The sequence below is a fragment of the Equus quagga genome, chromosome 12, assembly GCF_021613505.1.
Source record: "Equus quagga isolate Etosha38 chromosome 12, UCLA_HA_Equagga_1.0, whole genome shotgun sequence".
NCBI lineage: Eukaryota > Metazoa > Chordata > Mammalia > Perissodactyla > Equidae > Equus > Equus quagga.
Window position 1 is genome coordinate 16,743,208 of NC_060278.1, and position 27,355 is coordinate 16,770,562.

At 38.2% G+C, this 27,355-nt stretch overlaps 1 protein-coding gene across 1 annotated transcript in view; it reads left to right on the plus strand.

The window, feature by feature from the left end:
- The window catches only part of ST8SIA6 (ST8 alpha-N-acetyl-neuraminide alpha-2,8-sialyltransferase 6), a 117,812-nt gene that overhangs the window by 55,324 nt on the left and 35,133 nt on the right, over positions 1 to 27,355 (plus strand). The window contains exons 3-4 of the mRNA XM_046678124.1: positions 1,494 to 1,586; positions 23,915 to 24,001. Of these exons, the coding sequence (XP_046534080.1) occupies positions 1,494 to 1,586; positions 23,915 to 24,001 (180 nt within the window). The remainder of the gene's footprint in view (positions 1 to 1,493; positions 1,587 to 23,914; positions 24,002 to 27,355) is intronic.

The following is a 27,355-nucleotide window of genomic DNA, read 5'->3' on the forward strand; positions in this document are numbered from 1 at the left end:
CCCTTCATGGGTGAGAAACAGACCTTTGTTACGTAAAGCCACTGGGTGTTGGGTGGTGTTAGTTATCACATCCTGGTCTCTGTCCTGCCTGGAACCCTATTCTATCTCCTGGAACCCTGCAGAAGCCTCCTAACTTTTCCACCTTTTCTGTCGCCATGCTTCCCCTCATTTCATTTCTCTGCATAGTGAACCTCTTATAACACACTCGGGTCACATCACTCCTCTGATTCCCCTTGTTATTAGGAGAAATTCTGAGCATGGTTTACGAGGCCTGTGCGCTCTGGTCCCCAGACACCCTTTAGCTTTTCCGGCGGGAGCCCCACCTGCCTTCTTTCAGTTCCTCAAACACTCCTGGCTGCTCCCCAATCTGGGCCCTTTTACCTGGAACGTGTCCCGCCCCTCCCACCCTTCCTCTGGCTCACCTGCTTCACCCTTGGGATCTCCACCTGAATGACACTGTCTCGGAGGCCCCCCCAGTATGCAGAGGTCTCCCCATTACCTTCCTCCATGGCACCCACTGCTATTTGAATGATACTAATCTCAGATCATAATTCTGTGTTCGTTTGTGTGGTTATTTCTTTGAGAAATATCTTTCCCCCTAACCAGCCCGCAAGCCCCACTGGGGAAACGACTATGTTCTGCTTTATCCACATCCGTAGCCTCAGCATCCTGTGCCAGGCCCCTAGCCAAAGGTTCTCAGCAATACCTTTAGGACAATGAAATAAATGCATTAACAGCAAGTTGGAGTTGTATGCCTATTTCTGAAGTCTAAGGAAGGAGATCATTGATGTTTTTTGAGCATTTACTCTGTCAGGCATGGGACTGAGTGCTTTACATTGTCTTCTGGCTCAGGTATGCATCATGTATAGACGGTAAGGACCATTATTCCACCAGAGATGCTGAAACTGATGCCGGGAGTGGTTAAATAGCACACGTATATCCACGAGGCTTGTTAGGCAGCCCGACTCCATAACCCATGTCCGAAACCTGCCTTTTGATTTGGTTTTGTTCTAACTCCAATTTCCCAGGTTCATAAAACATAGCAACAGGCTATTATATCACAGCTATTATAATAATCAAAGGCCAGGTTCATCTTGTGTTCTTTATGGAGAGAACTATTAAGCTGTTGTGTCTGCATGCTTCCTACCAGAGACATCTTTTAAAAATAGTCTGTTTACGTACACAATGATTAAAACTATTCAATAACATGTTCATTCTACATACTGATCTCAAAATTCGAAAATCTGAAAATATGAAGTCTTCCATAGAGAGTTCTTTTATCTTTGACTTTATAGTGTAAACTTTTTTTTTTTTTTAATTTAGACCCGTCAGAGGTGAAAATATCAATTTCCTTTTCCATGGAGAAATCCAATACTGGAATGAAAATCAGATTTCATTTGGGCACACTTTATCAATTAAATCTGATTTGGGTTAACAATATCTTATAAGCTCTCATTTTAAATCTTTTTTTTTAAATCTCTCTCATGAAACAGCACGTATCTGAATAAGAAGTCCCTGAAACTGACGGAGCGATGTAAAAATCTGCAAGATGGCTTTGAGACTTTATCTAACAAAACGAAGAAAGGGTAAGTTCCACTCTTCACATTTAATTTAATTTTAAAATAACTGTTTTGTATTCACAATGTTTCACAGCATCTTTGCAGTCATTTGGAATGTGAGGCTGTGATCGTGCACAGGCCTGACCTTGGGCTCTGAGAAGGTCTTTTGGTTGGAGGAGCATGGACGAGGGGCGAACAGTGCAGACCCTGGCAGTGGGGGCTCGATTTATCTGTCCTTGGATCCACATTCACTAAAAACACCGTGTAGTTTTACTGGCTAAATTTTATAGGCTCTTGATCATTTTTTTTTCTTTGAGGACAATTAGCCCTGAGCTAACATCTGCTGCCAATCCTCCTCCTTTTTTGCTGAGGAAGACTGGCCCTGAGCTAACATCCCTGACCATCTTCCTCTACTTTATATGTGGGACAACTACCACAGCATGGCTGATGAGTGGTGCCATGTCCAGACCCAGGATCCCAACCGGCCAACCCCGGGCCGCTGAAGTGGATGTGCGAACTTAACCGCTGCGCCACTGGGCTGGCCCCTAGGCTCTTGATCTTTTTGAGAAACCCATGAGCATTCTGGACTCTGTCCCAGAAAAATGCACACTTATATTGAATTGCTTACAATCCCAGAAGGTTAACAGATTTACCTCCAGTCCCAGCTGCGGTTCACCCTCGACTTCCCCACACCTGCTTACAATCCTGTATTTTAGACAGATCCTGGCACCATCTTCTTCAGACTGGGAAAAGGAATCTAAATGCTCCGATCTTCATACATGGAAGAGCCACTGGTGGCCTAAGAGTTTGAGGGGAGAGGCGCTGCCTTGACTGTACCTAGAAGGAGTAGAGTTGGACAGTGCTGGAGGAAGGATAGGAGGAATGTGCCTAGGGGGTGGGGCCTGTGGTTACACTGTCATCTCCCTCAAAGGAATTAATCTGGGGGGCCAGCCCGGTGGCGTAGTGGTTAAGTGTGCACGTTCCATTTCAGTGGCCCGGGGTTCGCTGGTTTGGATCCCGGGTGCGGACATGACACCGCTTGACAAAAGCCATGCTGTGGTAGGTGAACCACGTATAAAGTAGAGGAAGATGGGCACGGATGTTAGCTCAGGACCAGTCTTCCTCAGAAAGGAGAGGAGGATTGGCAGCAGGTGTTAGCTCAGGGCTAATCTTCCTCAAAAAAAAAAAAAAAAAGGAACTGATCTGAATTGTATTTCACTGTGCCCTTGCCTGACAGAGTTGAAGATTGTTCAGAGTAAGAAGTGTAGGAGATTTCCTCATGCCTGTCTCATCAAGGGAGACCCAGTGGCCTTCCCTCTGCCATATTTTTCTCTTTCTCTTCCTAATAATCAGTCAATCAATCTCTCTCTCTCTCTCTCCTCCCCCACCTCCTCTCCTTCTCTCTCTCCCTATTTCCTCCACCCCTCCCTTTCCCTCACCCTCTCTCTCTCTCATATACTCACACATAACATGCACACAAACACACATATCTCTTCCTCTTTTAATTTTAAAAACAGTGTTTGTGGGAGGAAGGAGTTAAAGCAACTGCCTATCATCCATTTACTCCCTTCGCTGGGGGTGTGAGAGATTGACCAGGGGGCAAAGAAACCGAGAGAGACAACCTGATCTAATCTCTTAATCTCTTTTCGACTGGACCTCTGGGTAATGGACTAGTGATATTTGCTAGGAGGAAGAGACCTTATCCGTTGACTGTCCCTAGCAAGCTGCTCTCTTGCTAAAGTACAACTTAAAGTAAATGGAACACAGGATCCATGAGGCAGGTCACCCTGGAGAATGGCACACAGGCGGTGCGACTCTCTGGGTATAAAGGGAAATGTTTCATAGTTTGTTCCTGCTGTGTAAGGACCCCCACAGACCTCACCTAGAGCCTCATCTACTATTCTGGGCCAGAGGTGCATGTCCAGTGCAGGAAAACAGGATCAGGGCGATCACCCTTGATGTCCCAGGCCTCTCTCGGCTTTGTCTGAGCCTCTTGACTGCCTGGATCCTTGAAATGATGAGGAAGGCCTGATCCTGGTAAGATCTCTGATTTCAGTTAATCTGGTTTGACAATCCAATCCTGTATGTTAGCTCAGTTTATTACAAAAGGACAGCCCTATTAAAATTTTTCCCTTCTTTTCCTGAAGTTCCAACTGATGAGCCCTAAGCTTTCTAGAGTAATCCCCTGAGCTGTGTATCTTCCATTCGCCACACCTGATCCTTCACTACAGCTTAGTCTGTGCCTGTCTTTGCCCCGGGAGGCCGACCTCCAAGGACTTCATCAGTAGGTTCCTTGCTCCTTTATCATCTGGTTTTCTTTGGGTTTGACCAGAGGAGAGCACGAGAGAGAGATCAGAAAGGAGGAGGAAGGGAAAGATTTCTTCTTGTGGCGTTGCTACAGGTTAACTACGTCCTTGACCGAGGGAAGGTATCACGTCCCGAATGGAGGTCATGACTTTTGTTAGGTCTCTCTCTCTCTTTCGCTCTACATTCCCTCCACTGGACCCTTCAACTTAGTGGATAAGCTGTTAATAGTCCCCCGATATTGTACTTAGATTTTCCTACATCTGGCTCAGGCTTTTGAAAAAAGTCCCTTCTTTATTCTTAAATGACACAATTCGAGCTGGCTATCATTCCTGCCAGGACCCTCACTTACCATAGATGGGCTAGAATGAACTCTTGCAAATGCTTCTCTCCTTGCATGATAAATTCATCCAGCTGTGGGGTAGACTTTGAGTAGCTCATACCTTATAGATGGTGCTATGTGTCTGTTTTGATCCTGTTGGCGCCATTGTTTTGTTTGTTGGGTGTGTGGGTATTAAAGGCTCTTTCTGAAACTTTTCCTGAGGGACTCGAATGCCAAACCTCTTGCAGTACCCTCCATGCATCAGACATAGGGCACATGACACATGACAACTAGAACTTGGAAAAATTGGTCCTCACTCCACCGTACCCTGTGATGAGCCAGCTGTGCTCCTTGCCCCACCAGTGAATCAATGTGTGAAAGTGGCCTTTGACTCTCTTCAGCTCTCCCTCTGATGTGAACTACTTTGCTGCACAAAGTGACAAAAGTCTTCAACATAAGGATGACCCAGAGCTGTACATAGGCGCAAAGCACTTGTCTCAGCATGGGGAAAATTCTTTAACCATGGAAGGTGTTTTTTGTCAAGGCAGAGAATTTTACAACTCTTTTATGAGCATCAACAAAAATGGTTAACGGCAGTATGCTAATGAGAATGCCTGTGCATACGGTCTCATGTTCGCGCTCCACTTTTCTTCTGTCGTTCTGTATTTGATGCGAAGATCTTTTCTCGGCTCTTCTTTAGGAGGTTGCCTTCCCATTACACACACAATTTTCAGCTAGCTCATGTAATTAGCCTGCACTGGTATTTTATTCGGCAAAGGTCTAGAGAAAGCAGCCGTGAATTGCCTATATGAAAGTGTTATTTTGCACACAGGAGGCTAATTTTTCCAGTTGTGTTGTCTATTGTTGGGAATTGTGCCTTCTGCGACCAGTGCTATGACAGCCTCACAGGGGACAATTGGGAAACCATTCAGTGTGTGGTGATAAAAAGTAATTTCATTTTCTTAGAAATAATTATTTAGCTCTATTTGTGTCATGGTCTGTTAAAGATTTAGAATTTTCTCTTTCTTCAACCAATTTGTCCCTTTCAGTTTGCTAAAATAGAATTTAGGAAGACAGAGTTATAGTGGGAGGGAGACAGTGCTTTTTTTCTCCACTGGTTTTAACTACATTTTTGAATAAAAGAAAATTAAACAGTTGCCATTCAGAGGACCAGTGGGGTAGGGTACTACGCGTTACAAGTCTTTATTCTCTGTTTAAGTCTCGGAGCTCCAAAGAGTTTGTTTGTGCTTCTTTGCCCGGTACCTATCACAGGTTCCAGCACACAGAAGTATCTCAGTGTTTGTTGAATAAACAAATGAATGAATGAATGTATTTCTTGTCTTCAAAGCTTTATACCATCTTTAATTTCTAGCTCTTAAGAAAATTATCCATAAATCCATAAACTTCAACTCCTTTTTGAAACCAATATTTAACTTCTCTGACTCTCTGTCTTACTTTGAATCTACAGTTTTCTCCTTCCTCATCCTTTCCCCTGAATGTTTCTCTGGGTTTCTCCAGCCCAAACCTTCTCAGCTGGTTATCTCCCAGATGAAATATTATACTGTCCTAAAAATGCTATGTAGTCATCTTATCACTGCTAGTCTGCTCATTTTTCAGGATGGCAAAGATTATTTGTAATCTTTTTTGCTTATATTTTTAGAAAAAGGATGATTGGCTGGATATCCAGGCTGTCCATCTTAGTTCACATTGCTTCAGACCAATGAACTGATTTTTCCAAAAGCAGATCCTTTCAAGGGGCTGATTCAGGAAATGAGCTCGTTTCTCCTCCTCCTGGCATTTCCTGCCTCTGTTGCTTTGCGTCTTTCTTCCTTGTGCTCTTCTTTAATTTTCCCAGATGATCCTGAATTCCAAGAAAATGTGCATTTATATGTGTTCAGTTCCCACCATTTGGTCAATGTAGATGAATTGCTCTAACGAAATCTCCTGAAGCGCAATGTCATAACGCGGAATTTTATTCTCTCTCATGCAATGTTGAGTGTAGATATTCCTTCTTGATCAGGCAACTCTCCTCTGAGTATGAACTCAGGAATTCTGGCTCCTTCCATCTTACACTGTAGCCATCTTCAACAGATGATCCCAGGCTTGCTGCGGAAGAACAAGATACTATGGAGAAAGCTCACACAGCTTGGAGGGGGCACACATCACTTCCATGCTCATTCCATTGGCTGGCACTGGCCCACCTAGATGTTTGGGGTCATGTAACTGGTTTTGATCAATAATATGTGAGAGGAGTTGGCATGTGATTGGCGTCAGGGAATGTAGTGCCTAGCTGGGTAGCTGCTTGGGGCAACAACTCTATGCTATGGAAAGGAAGCACCACTCAGTGGTGGTCAACCAGATATTGTTGCCATATATATATTAAATAGCTCTACTATTCCATTATTCTAATGACTATAGGCCCCTAAGGTGTTTCTTAAAGGTGGAAGGAAACGTTTTTCTCAAACAACAGCAATCTCTTACATCTTTTGAACATGCAAGTAGTTTAAATAGTATTTGTAGTGACAGGAAGATTTAGAGATTTTCTTCTCAGGAACAGGGTATAAGCCATTGCCCTGTATCTTCCTGCACAACATCTAAGGCATAAAAGATTCACTTGCATTCAGATAGATTTTTTTGGTAAGATCCAAATTCTCAAAATTAAGATTTGGAATGCCATTTTGCATAAGCTAGGCGTGGCTTGAACCATACACTACTTGTTGAGTGTGTATGTTTGATGAGCTGTTTCATGCAATACTATTTGGAATTACTGAGAACAATAGAATTTTCTGAAAGGTATCATCTTAATGGGTCACCATAAAGATGCTAGTTAGAAAGTGCCATTTTGCAGGGTGAAAGGCAAAGTGAGTTGAAGACTGGCTGTAAATGTTCTTCACTCTTTATTATCTTGGAGAGTACAGCATGACCTGAATTGCATCTTGAGAAGAAGAGGTATAAATTATTGCAGACCAAACTTCAAAAAACCCAAATGTGAGCATATCACTTGACAGCCTGCTAACAAAGCAAGTATTCCTAAGTTTCAAGTTATCTGTCAGGGAAAACGATTTTTGGTCATATAAAAGATTTTCTTGGCATAGGGTGATATATGACTTGTTTCTACTCAGCTTTAAATTCATGGTTCTGTCATTGCTTCTTAAAGTGATACCTACGCTTTTGTCTGTGTGCTCACCTCTGACCCTTTAAGTTGCCATTTTTGGTCAGCCTTGAAGGGCTCCAAAATCTAGCACTCCATCCTTTTCTTGGTATAGAGCTCAGAAAGAAGTTAATACAAAACAGCCGTTCATACCAACATGGTACATTCTTAATGTACTGGAAAGTTTCTCTTGGTAACCCAGGCAGTGGCCGTGTTTGCTGATATAGGATTTTAAGTTGGGGCAGATGAGCTAATATTGAGGCTATGATAGAAGTCTCTGAAAATTTTTTTGCATTTATGCCAAACAGAAGTTATGTTGAATCTATTGAAAGGTGGTTTAATCATCATTCTGTACCTCAAAGACTACATAAGAAAGAAGCAGTCATACGTTTAAGAGCTCGAAGGAATATCTCTTGAATTCTTCTAATTCATTACATTTTCCTGTTCTTACCATGAGAATGTATGACTTTCATTTTTAAAAAAAATCTAATTCTCTCAGTTTAAAGTTTAAAAAATGGGCTTATGACTTGAAGTCAGGCAAGGGAGGGTAGGAATAAAAAATTTTGTGTGTGGTTGTTGATGCTGGAAGATAACCAGCATGATTCTAATCTGAATTCCTTAATTAATGCTTGGTAAGAGTGGCTTAGTATCATTTTTTTACCATGCTGAAGATTGAAATAATGCATTCTTTTATTATAAGTGTTTGTCAGTGGAAACAAAGCTGAATTTTCCCTCAGAGGAAAATTGAAAGACTGCCTAGCTAGTTATACTACAACGTTGATTTTGTATTCACATGAGAAGGCTTCCTCATACTTGCTCAAATAACTAGTCATTTGAAAGAAACCTTTAATAAGAAGACAATGACAAAAAAAATAATCACACTTATTTAAGGTCATTATGAAATAACTGGAATTATTTCCAATTTAGAAGCGATACAGAAAACCAAAAGCAAATCTGTTACTCTTGTTCAACATTTTCAAATATAACAGGTAATGTTAAAGGTATAGTTTACTATTTGTGGTAGCCAAATCTCCAAGACGGCACCAATGATCCTCTCCTCCTGGTATTCACATGCTGTTCCCCTACCCCACTGAAGTGGGCAGGCTTATGTAACCAATACAATATTGCAGAAATAATGATGTGTGACTTTCAAGGCCAGGTCATAAAAGAATTTGATAGTTCTGGCTTGCCGTCTCGTGGATTGCTTGCTTTGGGGGAATCCAGCTAACTGTGTCATGAGGACATAGAGAGGTCCACATAGCAAGGAACTAAGGGCCCCTGCCAAGATCTAGCACCAGCTATGTGAGTGAGCCTCCTGGGAAGTAGGTCCTTCAGCCCTGACCAACATCTTGACCTTGCATCCTAATGAGAGCTATTGGGCCACAGCCACCCAGCTAAGCTACTTGTGAATTCCCGACCTACAGAAACTGTGGACATTTTTATTGTTGTTTTAAGCCACTAAATTTTGGAGTAATTTATTACATAACCATAGATAACTAATTGACTATTCAATTCATAATCCTTTACATTATTATATTTTTATCATAATTACAATTATTATTATTAAAATTACTAATAGTGATAATAACAACTACCATTTTTGTGGGCCTATTATATGCAAGATGATTTAAATACATTCTATAGTCCTTGCAATATTTCTTCAGAGTAGATTTCCTTATTCTAATTCCACAAGTGAAAGAAATGAGCTCACAGGGTTTAAACGGCTTGCAGAACATCAGACAGTTACAAATGGCAGAGCGAGAATTTGGACGAAATTCTGACTGTTCTCTTTTCACTACTCGATGGTACCACTCTTAATGAGAGCAGAATTACAAATCACAATATAAGAAGAGAAAGGCATTTGACTTTATAATGTGAAGCTACTCAGAAGCAATCTATCTCCAAAATGCTATACGCTTTCCTCACTTTTTGTTACTTATTTTACTTAAGTTTCTGAAATGTAAATGGACTTAGCAAGCATCGTCTTGCACAGCAGTTACCTTCATTGCAACTTGGGGATCAGTGTGGCTTCTCTTGGTAAGATCATGGCTGGTGGCTAATTTTTGTCATAGTTCAAAATTCGTATCTGAAAACTTTGGATGTTTTTATGTTGTAATCATATGTTAAATTTCAATTTCAGAAACACACAGCAACTTGTACGTGGCCAGCACTATGCTAGGTATAGAGACAGTTATTTTCAACCTGGAGGTGCATATCAGACTCACTGGGAGCTTTTTCAAAGTATAGATGATTGTGAACAGGCTGAGAACTCTTGCATAAGAGACACGATGATAAAGAAATTATTTCTACTTTTTAGCAAGTCACAGTAGATTAAGAGAGTCAAATATTTACAGTACATTGGCTTCTCCTTCTCATTCTTCTTTGCAGATTTCTCCTCATCTCCCCTCACTTTTGACAGTGGAGTATCCCAGAGCTTGGTCCTCAGACCTCATTTCTCTTCATTCTCAGTCCTCAAGTACCTCATTTCGTCTCACAGATTTAAATACTCTATAGACAGTGATGATTTTCAAATTTATATCTCCCACCTGAACCTCTTCCTAGATTTGTGTGGACCTCTGCCCAGTCAATACTTCACTGGAATGTATATAAGGGATCTCAAACCTAGCATGTCTCACGTGATCTCCTGGCCTTCCCCCTAAACTTTGTGCTCTAGTACTCTTCCCCACTTCAGTTAATGGCAAGTCTATTCTTCCAGTGCTCAGGCCTAAATGGAGTTATCCTTGACTCCTCCCTTTTATCCATCCCATTATCTGTCATTAAATTTCCTCGGCTAACTTCAAATCATATCCGGAAGCTGATCATTTCTTACTAACTCTGCCACTTCCGCCCTGGTCCAAACCATCTTTATTCCACTTCTGGATTGTGGCAAACATCTCTTAATTGATTCTCCTGGCTTCCACCCCTGCTGTCTTCTAGAGAGACTATCCCTTAGAGACTATTCTCAACAAAGTATACAGAGGGAACCTATTTGATGTAAGTCAAATTCGTCACTTCTCTGTTCCAGTGTCTTCCCATTTCACTCAAAATAAAAGACAAAATTTTACAGTAGCCTACAGGCCCTTATAGGAACTTCTCAAATATGTATGTAACATATTTACCAATAGCAGCACAAATGAGGTGGGCGGGAGCAAAGCTGTATTGGGCTAAGGAAATGACTACAGATGGTAAAGTAATAATTATAACAATGTATAGTTGGGTTTATAATATTAATAGATGTTATATTGTATAACAAAAATTCCACAAAAAGAAGAAAAATGGAATAGAGCTTTGTGGGTAATATTTCTATATATCAGTGCAGTTAAGCTAGTATAAATTGGAAGCTGATTCTGATAAGTTAAAATGTATGTGGCAAACCCTAGAGCAATCACTAAAAATATAGTTAAAAATTATTAAAGACATTAAAATGCTACATCAGAAAATATTCAGTTAAGGCAAAAGAAAGCTGTAAAGGAGGAACAGAGGAACAAAAAATACTTGAAATGTAAAAAAAATGTAAAATGGCAGAGTTAAATCTACATAAATAATAACATTAAATGTGAATGGATTAAATCATGCAACCAAAAGACAGAGATTGTCAGACTGGATTAAAAACTTGATCCAACTATATGCTGTCTACAGAAGACACACTTTGGATTCAAATATACAAATGGATTGAAAGTACAAGAATGGAAAAAGATATATCATACAAACAGCAACCACAAGAAAGCTAGAGTGCTATACTGATATCAGAACAAAAAAAGACTTTTAAATAAAAAATGTTAATAGAAATAAAAAAGGAAATTTTATAGATATAAAAGGGTCAACCTAGAAGGAAGATATAACAATTATAAACACATATGCACCTAATAACAGAGCACCAAAATACACAAAGCAAAAACTGACAGGAATAAATGGAGAAATAAACAATGCAACAATAATTGGACACTTCAATACCCTATTTTCAAGAGTGGATAGAACAACCAGACAGAAGATCAACAAAGAAATAGAAGGTTTGAAGAACACTATAAACCAACTGGGCCTAACAGACATCTATAGAATACACCACCTAGTGACAACAGAATATACATTCTTTTCAAATGTGCATGAAACGTTCTCCAGGATACATGTATTCTAGGCTGTAAACCAACGTGAATAAATTTTTTAAAATTATTTTATTTTATTTATTTTAAAATTTATTTTTAATTTATTTTAAAGATTTTATTTTTCCTTTTTCTCCCAATGCCCCCCCAGTACATAGTTGTGTATTTTTAGTTGTGGGTCTTTCTGGTTGTGCCACCTCAAGTGGCTTGATGAGCGGTGCCATGTCCATGCCTAGGATGTGAACTGGCGAAACCCTGGGCTGCAGAAGCGGAGCAGGTGAACTTAACCACTCAGCCATGGGGCTGGCGCCAAACCTCAATAAATTTAAAAGGATAGAAGTAATACACAGTATTTTATCTGACCACATTGTGATGAATTATGATATCAATATTCAGAAAAAAATTTCTGAGAATCTCACAAATATGTGGAAATTAAACAATATACTCCTAACTATTCAGTGAGTCCAAGAAGCAATTAAAGGGGAATTAGAAAATACTTACAGATGAATGAAAATGAAGATCATATACCAAAATGTATGGGATGCAGAGGGTGATAGCTAAAGTGTACAGGATTTCTTTTTGAGATGATAAAAATTTTCCAAAATTGACTGTAGTGATGGTTGCACATATCTGTGAATACTCTAAAATCCATCGACTTGTACACTTTACATGGGTGAATTGTATGGTATACAAATTATACCTCATTAAAGCTGCTAAAAACTTTAATGTGCCTACAAATCACTTGGGGCTTTTGTTTTCCTATAGATCCTGATTCCATAGGCCTGGGACAGGGCCCGGGATTCTGCATTTCTAACAATCGTACTGGGTAATGCCAATACTGCTAGTCTGAGGTCCACACTTTGAATAGCAAGGCCTCTCCCATCAGATCTCTCCTTACCTTTCAGACCTTATTTCCTGCCACCTGTGTGAGTGAATTCATGAGTGACTCATAGGGGATTTCCAGCCGCCTTGACCGTCTTCTTGTTCCTCGAACATACCACTTCTGCCTCTACCTCTGGCCTTTGCACTATCACTCCCTTTGCCTAGAGTGCTCTTTCCATTCCCACACCCCCATATGTGCATAGCTTTCTTAATCATCTTCTTCAAATCTTAGCTTAACTAGTACCTCCTAGTGAGGGCTTCCTTCCCTAAATTGCAACACTAGTTCACATACGTTCTTTTCCTCTTTTCCTGCTTTATTTTTTTCACAGTACTATTTACATAGTACTTCAACATGCTATTAATTTACATATTATTTGGTGTATTAGTTTACTAGAGCTGTCATAACAAATTACCACAGACTAGATAGCTTAACCAACAGAAATTTATTTTCTCACATTCTGGAGGCCAGAAGTCCAGGATTGAGGTGTTGACAGGTTTGATTTCTCCCAAGGCCTCTCCCCTTGGCTTGCAGATGGCTATCTTCTTGCTGTGTCCTCACATGGTCATTTCTCTATGAGTGCCAGACTCCTGCTATCTCTTTGTATGTATGAATTTCCTTTTCTTCCAAGAATACCAGTCAGACTGGATTAGGACCACCCTAGTGGCCTCATTTTAACTTAATCTCCTCTTTAAAGGCCCTGTCTCCAAATATAGTCAGTCTGAGGTACTAGGGGTTAAGGCTTCAACATATGAATTTCAGGGAACACAATTCAGCTCATACATTTGGTTTATTGTTGATCATCCCCATTACAATATAAATTTTGTGAGAACATGCACTTTTTAAAAAGTTTATTTTATTCACTATTGTATTATTGGTCCCTAGAACAGTACCTCACACAAAGCAGATGCCCAATAAGGACTTACTGGGTAAACACATGAAAACAAAAGGATAAGTGCTGTAGAGATATAGAGTAGATATAGGGTGGTACAGAGGTTGCAGAGGAGGGAGAGATCAACTTTGCTTATGTGGGTCAGAAGAATTTAAAAGGCAGAGGGTTAATAGCCACTCACATATGGCTTAAAAATCTTGCCAGGTATGCTAGCCATGCTAGCTCATCACTTATTGCAACTCACTCTAACTATATGTTAGTCTTCAAGAGACAGAGAAACACTAAATTTATTGGTTCCCTCAGATTCTTTGCAATATATGGGATCCTATTTCTAAAAATTGATAATATAACATCACTAAATTGTTATTTTCATCTCTGGATATCCTCTAGACATCTGGAGTTTTCTTTCTATAAACTTGAAAAATGGGTCATCATTTTTTCGTCTTCATAAATGTTGTATTGCAAGAGGAAATATGAAAATCTTAAATAGCAGTTTTATTCTTTGTTTATTCATTCTTTCTATCCTGGTGATAGATTTGCATGTTGTGGATATTTGTGAAGGAGATACTTAAAATTATTCTGAGGTACTTCTTGGTTTGGGTGTTATGTCAAACCAGTCCAGTGAAGTAAATTCAGTTACCCCAAAATAATTCTGATTAAAAGCATCATGAATTGATTTCCATTTGTGCTGTGTATTCCTTTTTAACTTTCCAGATCACCTCTCTACTCTTTTTGTTCTTGCTGCATGCTCCAGGAGGCTGACGTCCTCGTGCTACATTAATTGGACCCTCATACCCTTTGGCTTCTGGTGAGGGTCAGCCTATGGGAGTCATTGGTAGGAGAGTGGAAAGTGGGAAGAGAAAGTTTGGGATATTTGTTGCCCTGGATCCCTCTCTGTGAGTTTGGTTTAGGGACGACTGCATCCTCCATCAAAGGCCACCACTCCCGTCCAGTGGCCCTCTTCTTCACCGACAGCTACAGCCCTTTCTGGAAGCCTATAGTCTTGAGGTGTTAACAGCTCTCCTACTCTCTCCCAGTTGCTAGCCCTAGCAGGCTCCACCAATCTGTGCAGCCTTTCCTATACCAAGTCCCACTCCTTTGTAAATAGCCACTCTGTTCCCTCTTGGCTGGCTAAGGTTAGTCACCGCTTGCCGTATTTCCTAGCACATATCTTAAAAATATAATTAATACCAAAACCCCAAAAGTTAATTGTCTGGGACAGAGAAAGTGTTCTTTTTAAAAATTAATATCTGACTTCTTCAAATATGACAATTCGAAGATTTCACTGTGGCTGTGAAGAACATTGGAATCATTAGGAGTTAATTCCTGAAGCTGTTTGGTTATATTTAACTTGCCTAAGGGACATTAATAAATGTGGAGAGAATAAAAGTTTGAGATTTCTTTCTCCCATGCCAATTGACGATGACCACAGCATTCTAATTGGAAGTTACCATCATGCAGAGTTGAAAATGATGTAAACTGAATTCTTCTACCATTAGTGGATGAAATGTAGGTATGTCCATACTATTCCTAGCTCAACTCAGTCTACCTGCAACACACTTTTTTTGTTAGCTGTCATACTCTTATGAGCCATTCCTTTAAAAAGTATTGCCCAGTGGAAATGATTAGCTGTTTTGATTGAAAATATAGTGCTGTATTCATTTGTAGAATTTATTTTCATGTAGACCTGAGCTCTTCAGGGGTTTTGTAGAAACTAGCTACAAAAGACTATCTGATCTACACAGAACATCACTTAGAAATCTACTCACTTGATATTATTGGGGTATCCCCACCCATTTCAACGGAGAAAAAGGTTGGGTTTCACCATGAAGAGATGTTAAAAGAAACTAAATCCATATCACAGCTACTTAAATGGTACTAATAAATGAATATCCTCAAAATAACTTCTAGCCGCCTAATAAGTACCCAAGAAATATTTAATGATTAGATTAATTAATCATAAATTATAGCTTTTAAAGAGCCCTATTTATATCTTATTTGAGATAAAACTAGTCACAGTACGTGGGCCTTCATCTTCGAAGAGAAGTTTCTAGAAAACCATTTTAAATTTTAATATATTTAGTATCATTTACTATGTTATTTATAATGTGTCTCATTTTGAATATTATTAATAATGATTTAAATAGGCATTATTTATTCTTCTGAAAATAACTTACTGCATTATTTAGTATGATTTATTGTATGTCTTGGGACCAGAAAATACTTCTGATGGAACTAATTTTCAGTTTCATTATGAAAATAAATGAGATGCAGCATGATATATTGGAAAGAGAGCCAGACTGTGAATCAAAGCACGTGAGTTTAATTCTTAGGTCATCCATTTACAATACAATATTGACCAAATGTTTATCTTCTCAGAACTTTTAGTTTTGTCATCCATAAACATGGGGGCACTGTGTTAGGGATAGCTGCCTCAAGATTGTGGGGTGTGGTCTCTACTTTGTTAACTGAAAAATAACTTTAAATGTAAATTTGCAGAAAGTATGTTATTTAGAGCATTTTACTTAATATGCCAACTTTTATGGAGACACACATCCCACAGATTGACCCACACTTGTAGCATACCTGTGATTTTTCCATCACAGATGGTTTGCCATTTCAGCCATGCTCCCCCCTTACCAATCGTGATGGCACTATGGCAATCTTAATTTTCTAAAAAAGCTAGTTGGTGATTTATTTATTTTTCAGTAGAAAAAGGCAAGTATGTAGAAAAAAGACCCCTTCCTTTGATATTCGTTATTCTTTAGTCTTCCCCTTTATAAGATCAGAGGATAATGCTTCATTTCTAGACTGGACATAAAAAAGTTTCTTTGAACACAGCAATCTTGGGAAGTAAGTAGCTTGAGTACTGTCTTCTGTTTGTAAAATGGCCAGGAGTATTTCTTCTTGTATAATACATAAGTTGACTTGGTTTTAAACATCAGTGACGGCAAAGTCGAAACCTCCTTTATGCAGCTAATTAGATCCATTATGATTGACATCTTTTGATATTAAGTTAAATTGGAGCCAGCCACAAATTTTGGAGGGTGTATGTCAGTAAAACAAAATGTTTTAAAAACTGTACATATTTTATAGTGCACCTTTATTCTAATTGACAATGGATGGTAATTTTAATGTTCTGGACTAAGCTTGATATAAAGAACGATTTCAAAATGACACAAACTCTGCTTTTCAAGGAAGCCAGAGTAAAAGTATAATACATTTAAGAGTATTTTTTTCAAAATTTTGGTGGGAATAATGTCACCTTTAATTTCCCAAGGTAGTACTTGCTATTTGGGTCTAATATGATAATTTTGTATCACCCAGGCTTGGAACCATTCTGGATCAGTCTTGCTTGATGAGTCAGGTGTGACAGCAAAGTCTCACCTGGCCTTCTCAGCAGGTCTCCATAAGGCTCAAGCCTTGGGGAGAGTGAAAAGCTTTGAGCCAGGCCATCAGGTTGCCCAATTAGGATAGAGAAGTATAGGAACAGCAATGCACTTGTTCATGTTAACAACTAGCTTGGGATGGGGTGAGGGACGCAGAGAGTCCTCATTTGTCACATTTGCTGATTCCTGTGGTGTAGCTATTCCCAGCTTGGCCAATTTCAAGCTACCAATGGTTTAATAACCTGCTCACAACATTCCTGAAAATTTAATAGGCAGCAGCTCTCATAAGCTTGTATGAGCTGGTTCTGGCACAATAATGAGAAAAGAAAGGGAGGCAGGGAAGAGAGGCTCCCCATACACATCCTGGGCCAATGAAGAAGGTTGAGACAAAACATTACACTCAAGTCCAAGACTCAGCCAAAGAAAGATACAGATTTATTGTATTTTTTGCTCTTAAAAATGGTGAAACGTAGATCTCTACTACCTCAAAATATAACCCCTTTCCTCCATTTCCTGTGTGAAATCTTCAGCAAATTCTACATCAACCATTATTGAGGGAGCTCAAACACCAAGTCCAGGGCAGTCAACATGTGGATAACTAATTTAAAAAAAAAAGAATAAAGGTTTAACAGGATACACACACATGCAGACGTCTTTTATTCATGCTGAAAAGTTGGGAAAGTAGGAAGGATGAGTTGGGTTAATGGACTGGCTGAAATGACTGACCAGCTATTGAGGTCTACTCTGAGAATTCTCAGGCAATACACTGAAGGAGGGCTATGCTTTAATACAGGGTGATTTCTGAGTAGGATCAGTGAGTGGACGTCAACACTGGGGAAAGTTATTAAGTAGAAGCCATAACCCATGGAATAAGGAAATGTTGCTTTGAACTTATTCAGAATAGTTTATGACCTCATTACCTTTCATGTTTGTATTTAACCATGCATTTCCTGGGTTGTCTAGAACAATTAGCATGTCCTGGGGGATTGTGTTAGGCTAGAAATGCTCCGCCCTTGAGGTCCTGGGGGAAAAAGGATAGTATGGAAGGGGAAGCCAACATGTAAACACAAAATGAAATTCAATATGAGAAAGACTAACATAGGAATATTGATCAAAACACTCTGAGAGCGCATAGGAAGTAGCAACTTATTAGCTATCCAGGGAACTCTTTAAAAAACATTTCCATTTAAATATACTGTAGGTTCGTAGTAACTAGAGTTTTGAATTTTAAATATTTGGTCCTTAATAAATGGCGAATGCATATTGTTATTATCTTAGTTATATCACCATGGAACATACAATTTTTTAGCCTAATATTGAGCATTTTGAAAGTTTTTTGAGGTGTAAGTGATGGACAATAAACAGCAACTTAAGCATACAACATGAAGAAGGTTGGCATACATGAACACCATCACTACCATCAAGATTAGGAACGTATCCACCACATACCACAGGTTTCTCATGCTTTTTTGTGATCCATTCTTCCCTACCACTGCCCACCCCACCCCCATGCCAGCCTTTGTTTCCAGGCGACCCCTGATATGCTTTTTGTCACTGTGGACTAGTTTTCATTTTCTGGAATGGAATCTACATTGTATACCCTTTTTTTGTCTAGCTTTTTTCATTCAGCATAATTATTTTGAGACTGATCATTGTTTTTGCAGGTATCAATAATTCATTCCTTTTCATCACTGCATAAAAGCAACAATATTCCATTGTATGTATATGCCACAATTTGTTTACCCATTCATCTCTTAATGAATATTTAGATGGTTTTCCGTTTTGGGCTGTTACAAATAAAGCTGCTATGAACAGTAGTGCTCAAGTCTTGGTGCAGATATAAGTTTTCATTTCTCTTGGATAAATGCCTAGGAGTGGAATAGGTGAGTTGAATGGTAGGTGTATGTTTAGCTTTTGAAGAAACTACAAAATGGCTTTCCAAAGCAGTTGTATATTTTACATTCCCACTAGTAGTGTATGAAGGTTCCAGTCACTCCACCCATTGCCAAATTTAGTTGGTTTCTTTTCCATTTTAGCTATTCTAGTGGATGTGTTGTGGTATCTAATTGTGATTTTAAATTGCATTTCCCTTGTAACTAATATTGTTGAGCATCTTTTCACGCATTGGTTTGCCATCTGTCTATCATCTTTTTTGAAGTGTTTTCAAATCTTTTGCTTATTTTTTAATTGGGTGTTTTTCTTATCATTGAATTTTAAGAGTTCTTTATATATCCAGGATACAAGTTCTATGTCAGTTATGTGTCATACAAGTATTTCTTGCAGTCTGTGATTGCATTTTCATTTTATTCACAATGAGATGTAACCTTTTAATTTTGACAAAGTTTAGTTTATAGATTTCTTCTATTGTAGTTTGTATATATTGTGCATAGTGTGTACAAAACCCAAGGTCACTAAGATTTTTTTTCTTATGTTTATTCTTGAAATTTTCCAACTTTAGTTCTTACATTTAGGGTAATGATTCATTTTGGGTTAATATTTGTATATAGAGTGAGGTATTTTAAAAATAGATAGTTCTCCAATCATTCCAGCAACATTTTTTAAAAAGATTATTCTTTTCCCATTGAACTACCTTGTTGAAAATCTTTAATTCTAGATTTTCTATTCATCCATTAATTTATTTATCTGTCTTGACAGAAATAAGACACTGTTCTGATTATTTTAGCACAGTAATAAGTCCTGAAATCAGGTACTGCAACTCTTCCAAATTTGTTACTTTTCAAATTTTTTTGGCTTTCCAGGTCTTTAAATTTCCATATGAGTTTTAGAATCAGCTTCTCGATTTCTAAAAAAATGACTGCTGGAATTTTGGTTAATATTGTACCAAATATATGAATTTGGGGAAAATTGACATCTTAATAATCTTGAATCTTCTCACCCCTGAATATAGGATATTACTTCATTTATTTAGGTCTTCTTTAATTTCTCTTAGCAATATTTTGCGCTTTTAAGTGTACAGGTCTTGCACATCTTTGGTCAAATTTATTCCTAAGTTTTCATATGTTTGATGTTATTATTAATGGAATTGTTTTTAATTTTAATTCTAGTTGTTTCTTGCTAGTCTACAGAAGTAGAATTATTCAGTTCATTGACCTTGTATTCTGCAAATTTGCTAAATTATTAGCTCTAGTAACTTTTTTTGTAGATTCCTCAGATGATCATGTGATGTCTGAATAAAGACAGTTTTACTTCTTCCTTTTTAATCTGGATAGATTTATTTCTTTTTCTTGCTTTATTGCACTGGTTGGATCTCCGCTACATTGTGGAAGAGAGAGAGTGAGTGAACATCCTTGCCTTGATCCTGATCTTAGGGGGAAACATTCAGTCTTTCATTACTATGTATGACCCCAGCTATAGGATTTTTTTAGTAGATGTCCTTTACCAACTTGTGTAGGTTCCTTTCTACATCAAGTTTGCTGAGAGTTTTTGTCATTGCTGAATGTTGAATTAGGTCAAATGCTTTTTTTTTTTTAATGTAGTGAGATCATTGCTGTTTTTCTTTTTTATTCTATTAGTATGGTGAGTTGCATGGATTGACTTTCAAATAAACCAACCTTCCATTCCTGAGATACACCCTACTTGGGCATAGTGCCTTATCCTTTTTACATATTGTTGGATTCAATTTGCTGATATTTTGTTGAGGATTTTTGCATCTATGTTTATGAGGAATATTGGTCTGTATTTTGTTTTCTTTCTTTTAATGTCTTTTTCTGGTTTTGGTACCAGAGTATCACTGTTCTCAGAGAATGAGTTTGGAAGTATCCCCCTACTTCAATTCTATAGAAGAGTTGTGTAGAATTGATATTAATATTTCTTAAATGTTTGATAAAATTCTCCAGTGAAGCCATCAGGGCCTGATGTTTTCTTTGTGGGATGGATTTTAATTGCAAATTCAATTTTATTAATAGCTACAGGACTATTCCCATTACGTATTTCTTCTTGAGTGAGCTTTGGTAATTCATGTCTTTCAATGAATATGTTGTTGCATCTAAGGTGTCAAATTTTTTGGCATAAAGTTGTTATTATACTTTTAATGTCTGTAGGACTACTCATTCTGCACCCTCTCTTATTACTAATATTGATCATTTGTATCTTCTCACGCTTTTACCTGATCAGTATGGCAAGAAGTTTATCAATTTTATTGATTTTTCAATGAACTAGCTTTTTATTTCATTGATTCTTTTCTTCCTATTTTGTCAGTTTCTGCTTTTACCCTATTTTTTTTCATGATAATATTTCTTGCTCAGAAATCTACTTTATCTGATATAAATATAGACACTCTGGCTTTGTTTTATTTAGTTCTACTATGGTATAACTTTTCCCATCTTTTTACTTTTAACTAGTTTATTTGTATGAAATGGACTTCTTGTAAACAATATACGATTGGTTCCTGCCTTCTAAAGATCCCATCTGACGTTCTCTGCCTTTTAATTGGAATGTTTAGATTATTTACATTTAATGTCATTATTCATATGGTTGGGTTTAAATCTACCATCGTGCTGTTTGTTTTCCATTTGCCTGATTCTTGCTCCCTTTTCCTCTTTTTCTGCATTCTTTTGGATTGAGTAATTTTATGATGACATTTTATTACTTTTTGTGATTTTGTTTGTTTTTATAGCTTTGCATGAACAGTATACCTCTTTTTCTTGTCATAGTCTACTTGCAAGTAATTTATACTGCTTCTATCCTCCTCCCCCCTTTCTGACCTCTGTTCTATAGTTTTCATGCATTTATTTTTACATATGTTATAAACTTCTCAATATATTATTATTATATTTACTTTAAATGGTCAATTATTTATTAAAGAGACCTAGAAAAATACAAAAATGTCTTTCATATGTATTTACATATTGTAACATTTCCAGTGCTTTCCATTACTTTGTGTCAATCCAGATTACAATCTGGGTTCATTTTTCTTCTGCCCAAAGGACTTCCTTTAGTATTCCTTGTACTTCAGGTTTGCTGGTATGAATTCTTTCAGTCTTTGTATGCTCGAAAAAGTCTTTATGTTACCTTCATTTTTTTAAAGGTTTCCTGACTATACAATTCTAGGTTGACAGTCTCCCCAAATCCTGTTCTGAGTTTTAATGATGTTGTTCCACTGCCTTCCAACTTTCATTCTTTCTGACAAGTCTGTAATTTTTTTTTTTTTGCTATGTACATAATATTTTTTCTCTAACTACTTTTCAGATTTTCTTTTTATCACTGATTTAAAGAAATTTTATTATTATGTGCCTTGGTATAGTCTTATTTATGTTTCTTGTGATTTGGGTTTGTTAAGCTTCTTGGGTCTGTGGATTTATAGTTTTCATTAAATTTGGAAAATTTGGCCCATAATTTTTTTCAAAAATTTTTTTGTCTCTTTTCTCTTGCTTGGACCACAATTCCTTGTATATTAGGCCACTTGAGGTTGTCTCACAATTGAATGATTCTCTGTAACTTTTTCATTCAATCTTTTTTATCCCTTTATGTTCCATCTCAATAGTTTCTATTGCTATGTCTTCAAGTTCCCTAGTCTTCTTATCTCAGCTATGCGTCGAGAAGTTTAATTTTTTTCATCTAATAAATGACATTTAAATAAAACCTTAAACTCAGACACATTTATTTTTTATGATTTGACAGTAATTTCCCATTTACTGTACTTTTCATGATATGTTTTGTCTCGATGATTTAAAATACATTGCAATTCTCATTGATTTAGTTAGATAAGATATTTGTATTTGGCCCCTCCCTTTCCATTTTCTCTTTAGTAGAGGTTGTGAGACAATGATTCTTTTGTTACTTTGCCTGATGGACCCTGGTACACACAGTGCTCTGACTGTTGTCTTGTTTTCAATATGATCATATGCCTTGGTGGTAAACAAGACTTCCCCACTGGAGCAGACTTCGCCCCAGAAGTCAAGAGACAGGAGAGAATAGCCGCAGTGTCATGTCTCTCTTAAAGAACCGGAAATTGAAAGAGACTTCGTTAGGCTGCTCAATGTGTATTTCTTCTTTTTTGAGCTTAATGCTGTCTTGCAGGGTGTCTCTGGGTGTCTCCCACCAGCTGGAGACTGGCAATCTTCACTCCAGATAGGAATCGTCACATGTCGACAAAGTTTTGGGACCAGCGTATAGATCTCTCATGCCACTTAGTGTACTAGGACAAGTCTTAGGGCCCATGGGAGGGAAGTAAATCTGTTAAAGTTGAAAGCCTGTATACAAATAAATCCATTTTTAATCTCTCTTGTGGTAGCTCTTTGCCTTGCTTCTCCTTTAGTATTTAGCAAAGTCTTTCAAGATTTTCAGCTTTCCTTAGGTGGGCCAACAGAAACCAAGGTAAAATATTCTTGACTAATCTTAGTGGCAACATTACAGAAAGAGATACCCAAAAGAAGTAAATTTCAGGGGGAAAGGAATTGCTTGGTTGACTACTTTCCCCAACTGTAACAAATACCTCCTTTCAGAGATAAACTTTGGAAGATCTGCATTTTGTTGTATGGGGATGAGGAAGTGATTTTCCTGACAAGGTTCTTTATTGCCCTCTCCCTTCCCCACCCAGTCACCAACATATACTCTATCTTCTCTTTTCACCAACACATACTCTATCTCTTTATTCCAGAGCCTTGATCTCAAACAACTGGCAACTTATGACTAAGATATTAATTGAAAGAAAATTTAAGGGTTTTTTCACTCAAAGGATATTTGCATTTTAAGTGATGAGCCTTAAAGACTAAAGTCTATTCTGTGGTTAAAGGAATTAATACTTGATGGAATTTCAGAGAGAGTGAAATCTATTGGGGACTGGGATCCAGCCAAACGGTACCATTGTGCTTATAATTTTTTGTGCCATATATATCTCTCTTAATTGGGCCTAATCTGGTTATTTATTGTACTGTTTAGAATTAAAATTTAGGATGATTATTTTGGAGAAATTTGATCTATATATCCCAAGGTAAATCTATCAACTTAGAGTCTGAAAAAAATGATAAACCATATATTTATGGCAAGCATCTATAAAATATATATTTATTTGTCATTGAGTTAAAGCTAAGGTGAAATGGCCATAAAACATGAATGTGAGTTGGTGGGTTGTCATGGTTTGTTTGCTAAATCAACATAATAATTCTTTGCAAATTGTATATTCCTAGAAGTTTTGAAATGTTTTTATATTTACTTATTTCTACGTCACCTTATTTCAGAAAAGATTCAAGAAGGCTAAAATGAGTAGATTATAAAAATGTCTTTAGAAGACTTACATATTTGTTTAGCAATAGGTAAGATCCTGATTTTCTAATTTCATTGACATTTGACTTTTAGGTATTCAGAGGATGACTATCTTCGAATTGTCACAAATATACAGAGCTGTCCTTGGAAACGACAAGTGGAAGAATATGAGAATTTTAGGTAAAAAAATTCTTCATAAGTAATCTGAGATAAAACATGTCTTGTATATTTGCTTCTAGGGAAAATAAGCAACATGTAAAAAAAAGGGGGGGGGGCGTGACAATCAAGATGATTTCCTTCTAAGACCCTCTCATGAGGTACAGGCCACTCCATCCTTATCTCTTTTCTAGAAATTTGCAATTATGTGCAGGAATTAATTACAAACATCCCAAGTTCAAACAGAAAGGTTTTTTAAGACTTTTTATTATATTTTAGAGGCTTCTCGTCTTTGTGGTACCATTTGTATTAGACATTTATTTATTTTGTAAATAACATGTAAGAGCGTTAAGGAATGTTTGGAAAACAGAAGGAAAAAATCATCCACAATCAGATCACTTTAGAACGAAAACTCTTCTTCTCTGGATATTCTCTTATGGTTTTTCTCATTAGCTTTTTAACACCAGCAACATTTAGGAGCTTCAGTTGCTCCAGGTAATAATCTGGAAAGGAACCATCAACCTGACAAGACCAGGTTATCAACTGATAATTATAGAGCTGTCCCGTGCTTGGATAGTTTAGAGCCCACCTAGGCAGAGATAAATTATGATAAGATAGGGGCTGGCCTGGTGGCACAGTGGTTAAGTGTGCTTGCTCCACTTCAGCAGTCCGGGGTTTGCCCGGATCAGATCCCGAGGGTGGACATAGCACTGCTTGGCAAGCCATGCTGTGGTAGGCGTCCCACATATAAAGTAGAGGAAGATGGGCACGGATGTTAGCTCAGGGCCAGTCTTCCTCAGCAAAAAAGGGAGGATTGGCAGCAGATGTTAGCTCAGGGCTAATCTTCCTCAAAAGAAAAAATTATGTTAAGTTAATGTGCTGCGGAGGGAGTGTAGATATTTATCTGACACTCCTTCCTCCCAAAACCTGCTCGTAAGGGGCAGCTGGGCCAGTTATCTCTGTGCTTGCCTGGTCTACATAGCTCAGCTTTTCATTGCTCACATTATGATTCTTTGCTGAGCATCCAACATGAGTTTTGTCTGGTGCCAAGTTATTTTATTCTATTACAATCCAGAAATACGTTTTTATCTTTACTGGTTCGTATTTTCAAAGTTTGCTTTCAGCATCAAGTATTGTAGAAATCTTATTAAAGAGACTTTGCTTTCCCCTAAGATTCTCTAAGGAGCACCTGCTGCTTGGGTCTCTTTCCTGCGGGAAGGCAGCCCTTCGTGTTTACTCAGTGCTGTGGCACTTTCCAGCTACCTTCAGTCAGTGTACGCTGGAGTTGTTGGGCCAACTGCTTTTGATTCTGCTGCCAATATGAGAGGGGTTCCGGTCAGCTCCCGCTGGGTGAAAGAGTAACTTCCTGATTGGGTCAAAGCCAGAAGTGAATATCTTCTCTCCATTGGGTAGACACGTAGATGTTGTGACTTCCTGTAGGACACCACTAAGCATCTTTCCTAACTGGCATCCCAGGGTGAGGGATGGGAAAAGGGATTTCTGTTTATCTTATTTTCAGGGTATTTTATGCCACACAGTCTGCTATGGACTGAATGTGTCCCCTCAGAAGTCATAAGTTGAAAACCTCACCTACAATGTGATGGTATTTGGAGGTGGAGCCTTTGGGAGGTGATGAGGTTACGAGAGTAGAGCTCTCCTGAATGGGATTAATGACCTTAGAAAAGGAACTCCAGATTCCTCTCTCACCCGTTCTCCCATGTGAGGACACGACAAGAAGATGGCTGTCTAAGAACCAGGAAGGGGGTTCTCACTAAACACCAAATCTGCCAGCACCTTGATCTTGGATTTCCCAGCCTGAAGAATTGGGAAAATGAATTCCTGTTGTTTATAAGCCACCCAGACTATAGTGTTCTGTTATAACTAAGACACAGTCTTACTCAAGAGGAGATTTGAGGGATCCCAGTGACAGGGAGACCAGATAGAAAATTGCGTGGGCAATTGTAACCTAAATGATCACAGGGTCAATGAGTGGCAGAGAGTCTGGTTTTGAGACACCTTTCTACATGTGCAGAAAAAGAAAAAAAGGAAAGGGGAGATGTTCAGATATTGAGCTATCTAGGATCGATCCAATGTAATTAGCTAGAAAGACCAGATGGGTAGTGACACCAATAATCGAACTAGGGATAGAGGAGCTTCTACTTCTGGCTGTAAAGTTAATTTAGACCAAGGCTTCTGAGGATAATACAAGACATAGTACCAAACACCTGTTTGAGGGCATTGGCGAGCTACCAAGGTGGGGAGAATCCACAGGACTAAGATCTAGAAGACGAGAGAAGCTGAGGGAGGTAAGCCCTGCATCTGGAGCTGCTTTTTCTCACAGGGAAATTGCAGATGCAAAAGTAAAAGCCTGGCAGAGAGGCAGAGATGCTGAGCAGAGCTTCCGGCAATCCCTAAAAAAGAACAGTTCTCTAAACCACTGAAGCCCAAATCAAAATCATCTCCATCCTCAGTTGGATTTTGATCTGCCCTTAGCCTAGATATCTGAAAGAAAGGAAAGTAAATCCTCTCGAAGAAGAGGGTGACCTCATCCTGAGCCTTAAATGATCTCTGCAAGGTTTCACACATAGTGTCTTGCTCAATTAAAAAAAGAAATTCTCTTTACAGCTTATTTCTTTCTTCCCTTGTTGCTTTGTGGTTGTTGTTGTTGTTGTTAAAAATTAGTAGTCTTCAAATCCAAAGCTGCAAGAGAGTCACTGCTGCAGATTTTGGTGGATAGAAGCTGTCTAGATGGATGGTGCAGACAGAATGGCCATTTTCCCTTTAGTACCCATCTCAGTGTAAAAAGTGCATCAGTAACTTGATGATGACCCAATGGCCTTTCCATCCCCTCAGGGCCAATTTAAGTAAACAGCTGAGACCATAACACTTATTGTTTGTTGTCATTCAAGAGAACAGTCATGGGGACATTTATTTATTTACTTGAATATTGTAATTTTATTTTTATGGGCATATTTATAAACTACAATATATATATATATAAACCTTCAACAGAAGTCTGTGCAATTAAATCATAATGAACTGCCCACTTTCCTAAATTTTTACCGACATAGCTGGCCAAATCTGAGGAGTTTCTGGCTTATTTATGAAGCTGGTATTATCAAAATGTCTCCTATTATTGTAGATGTCAAGTAACTGAAGACTTTTCCATTCTACTTACTTACAGCATTTTATGCCAAATTGGAGAAAAGCGAAATGTGAGCCTTAAAAAGGTGGTCATATTCTTTCAGCAGGAATTACAAAAGTTACATTAAATTCTGAAGAATATGAGCAAGTGAATATGTTCTAAATCCAGCTGCAACCTGGTGGTGGAAACTCCCAACCGTTAACACCTCGGGGCTGTTAGAAAATTACGTGACT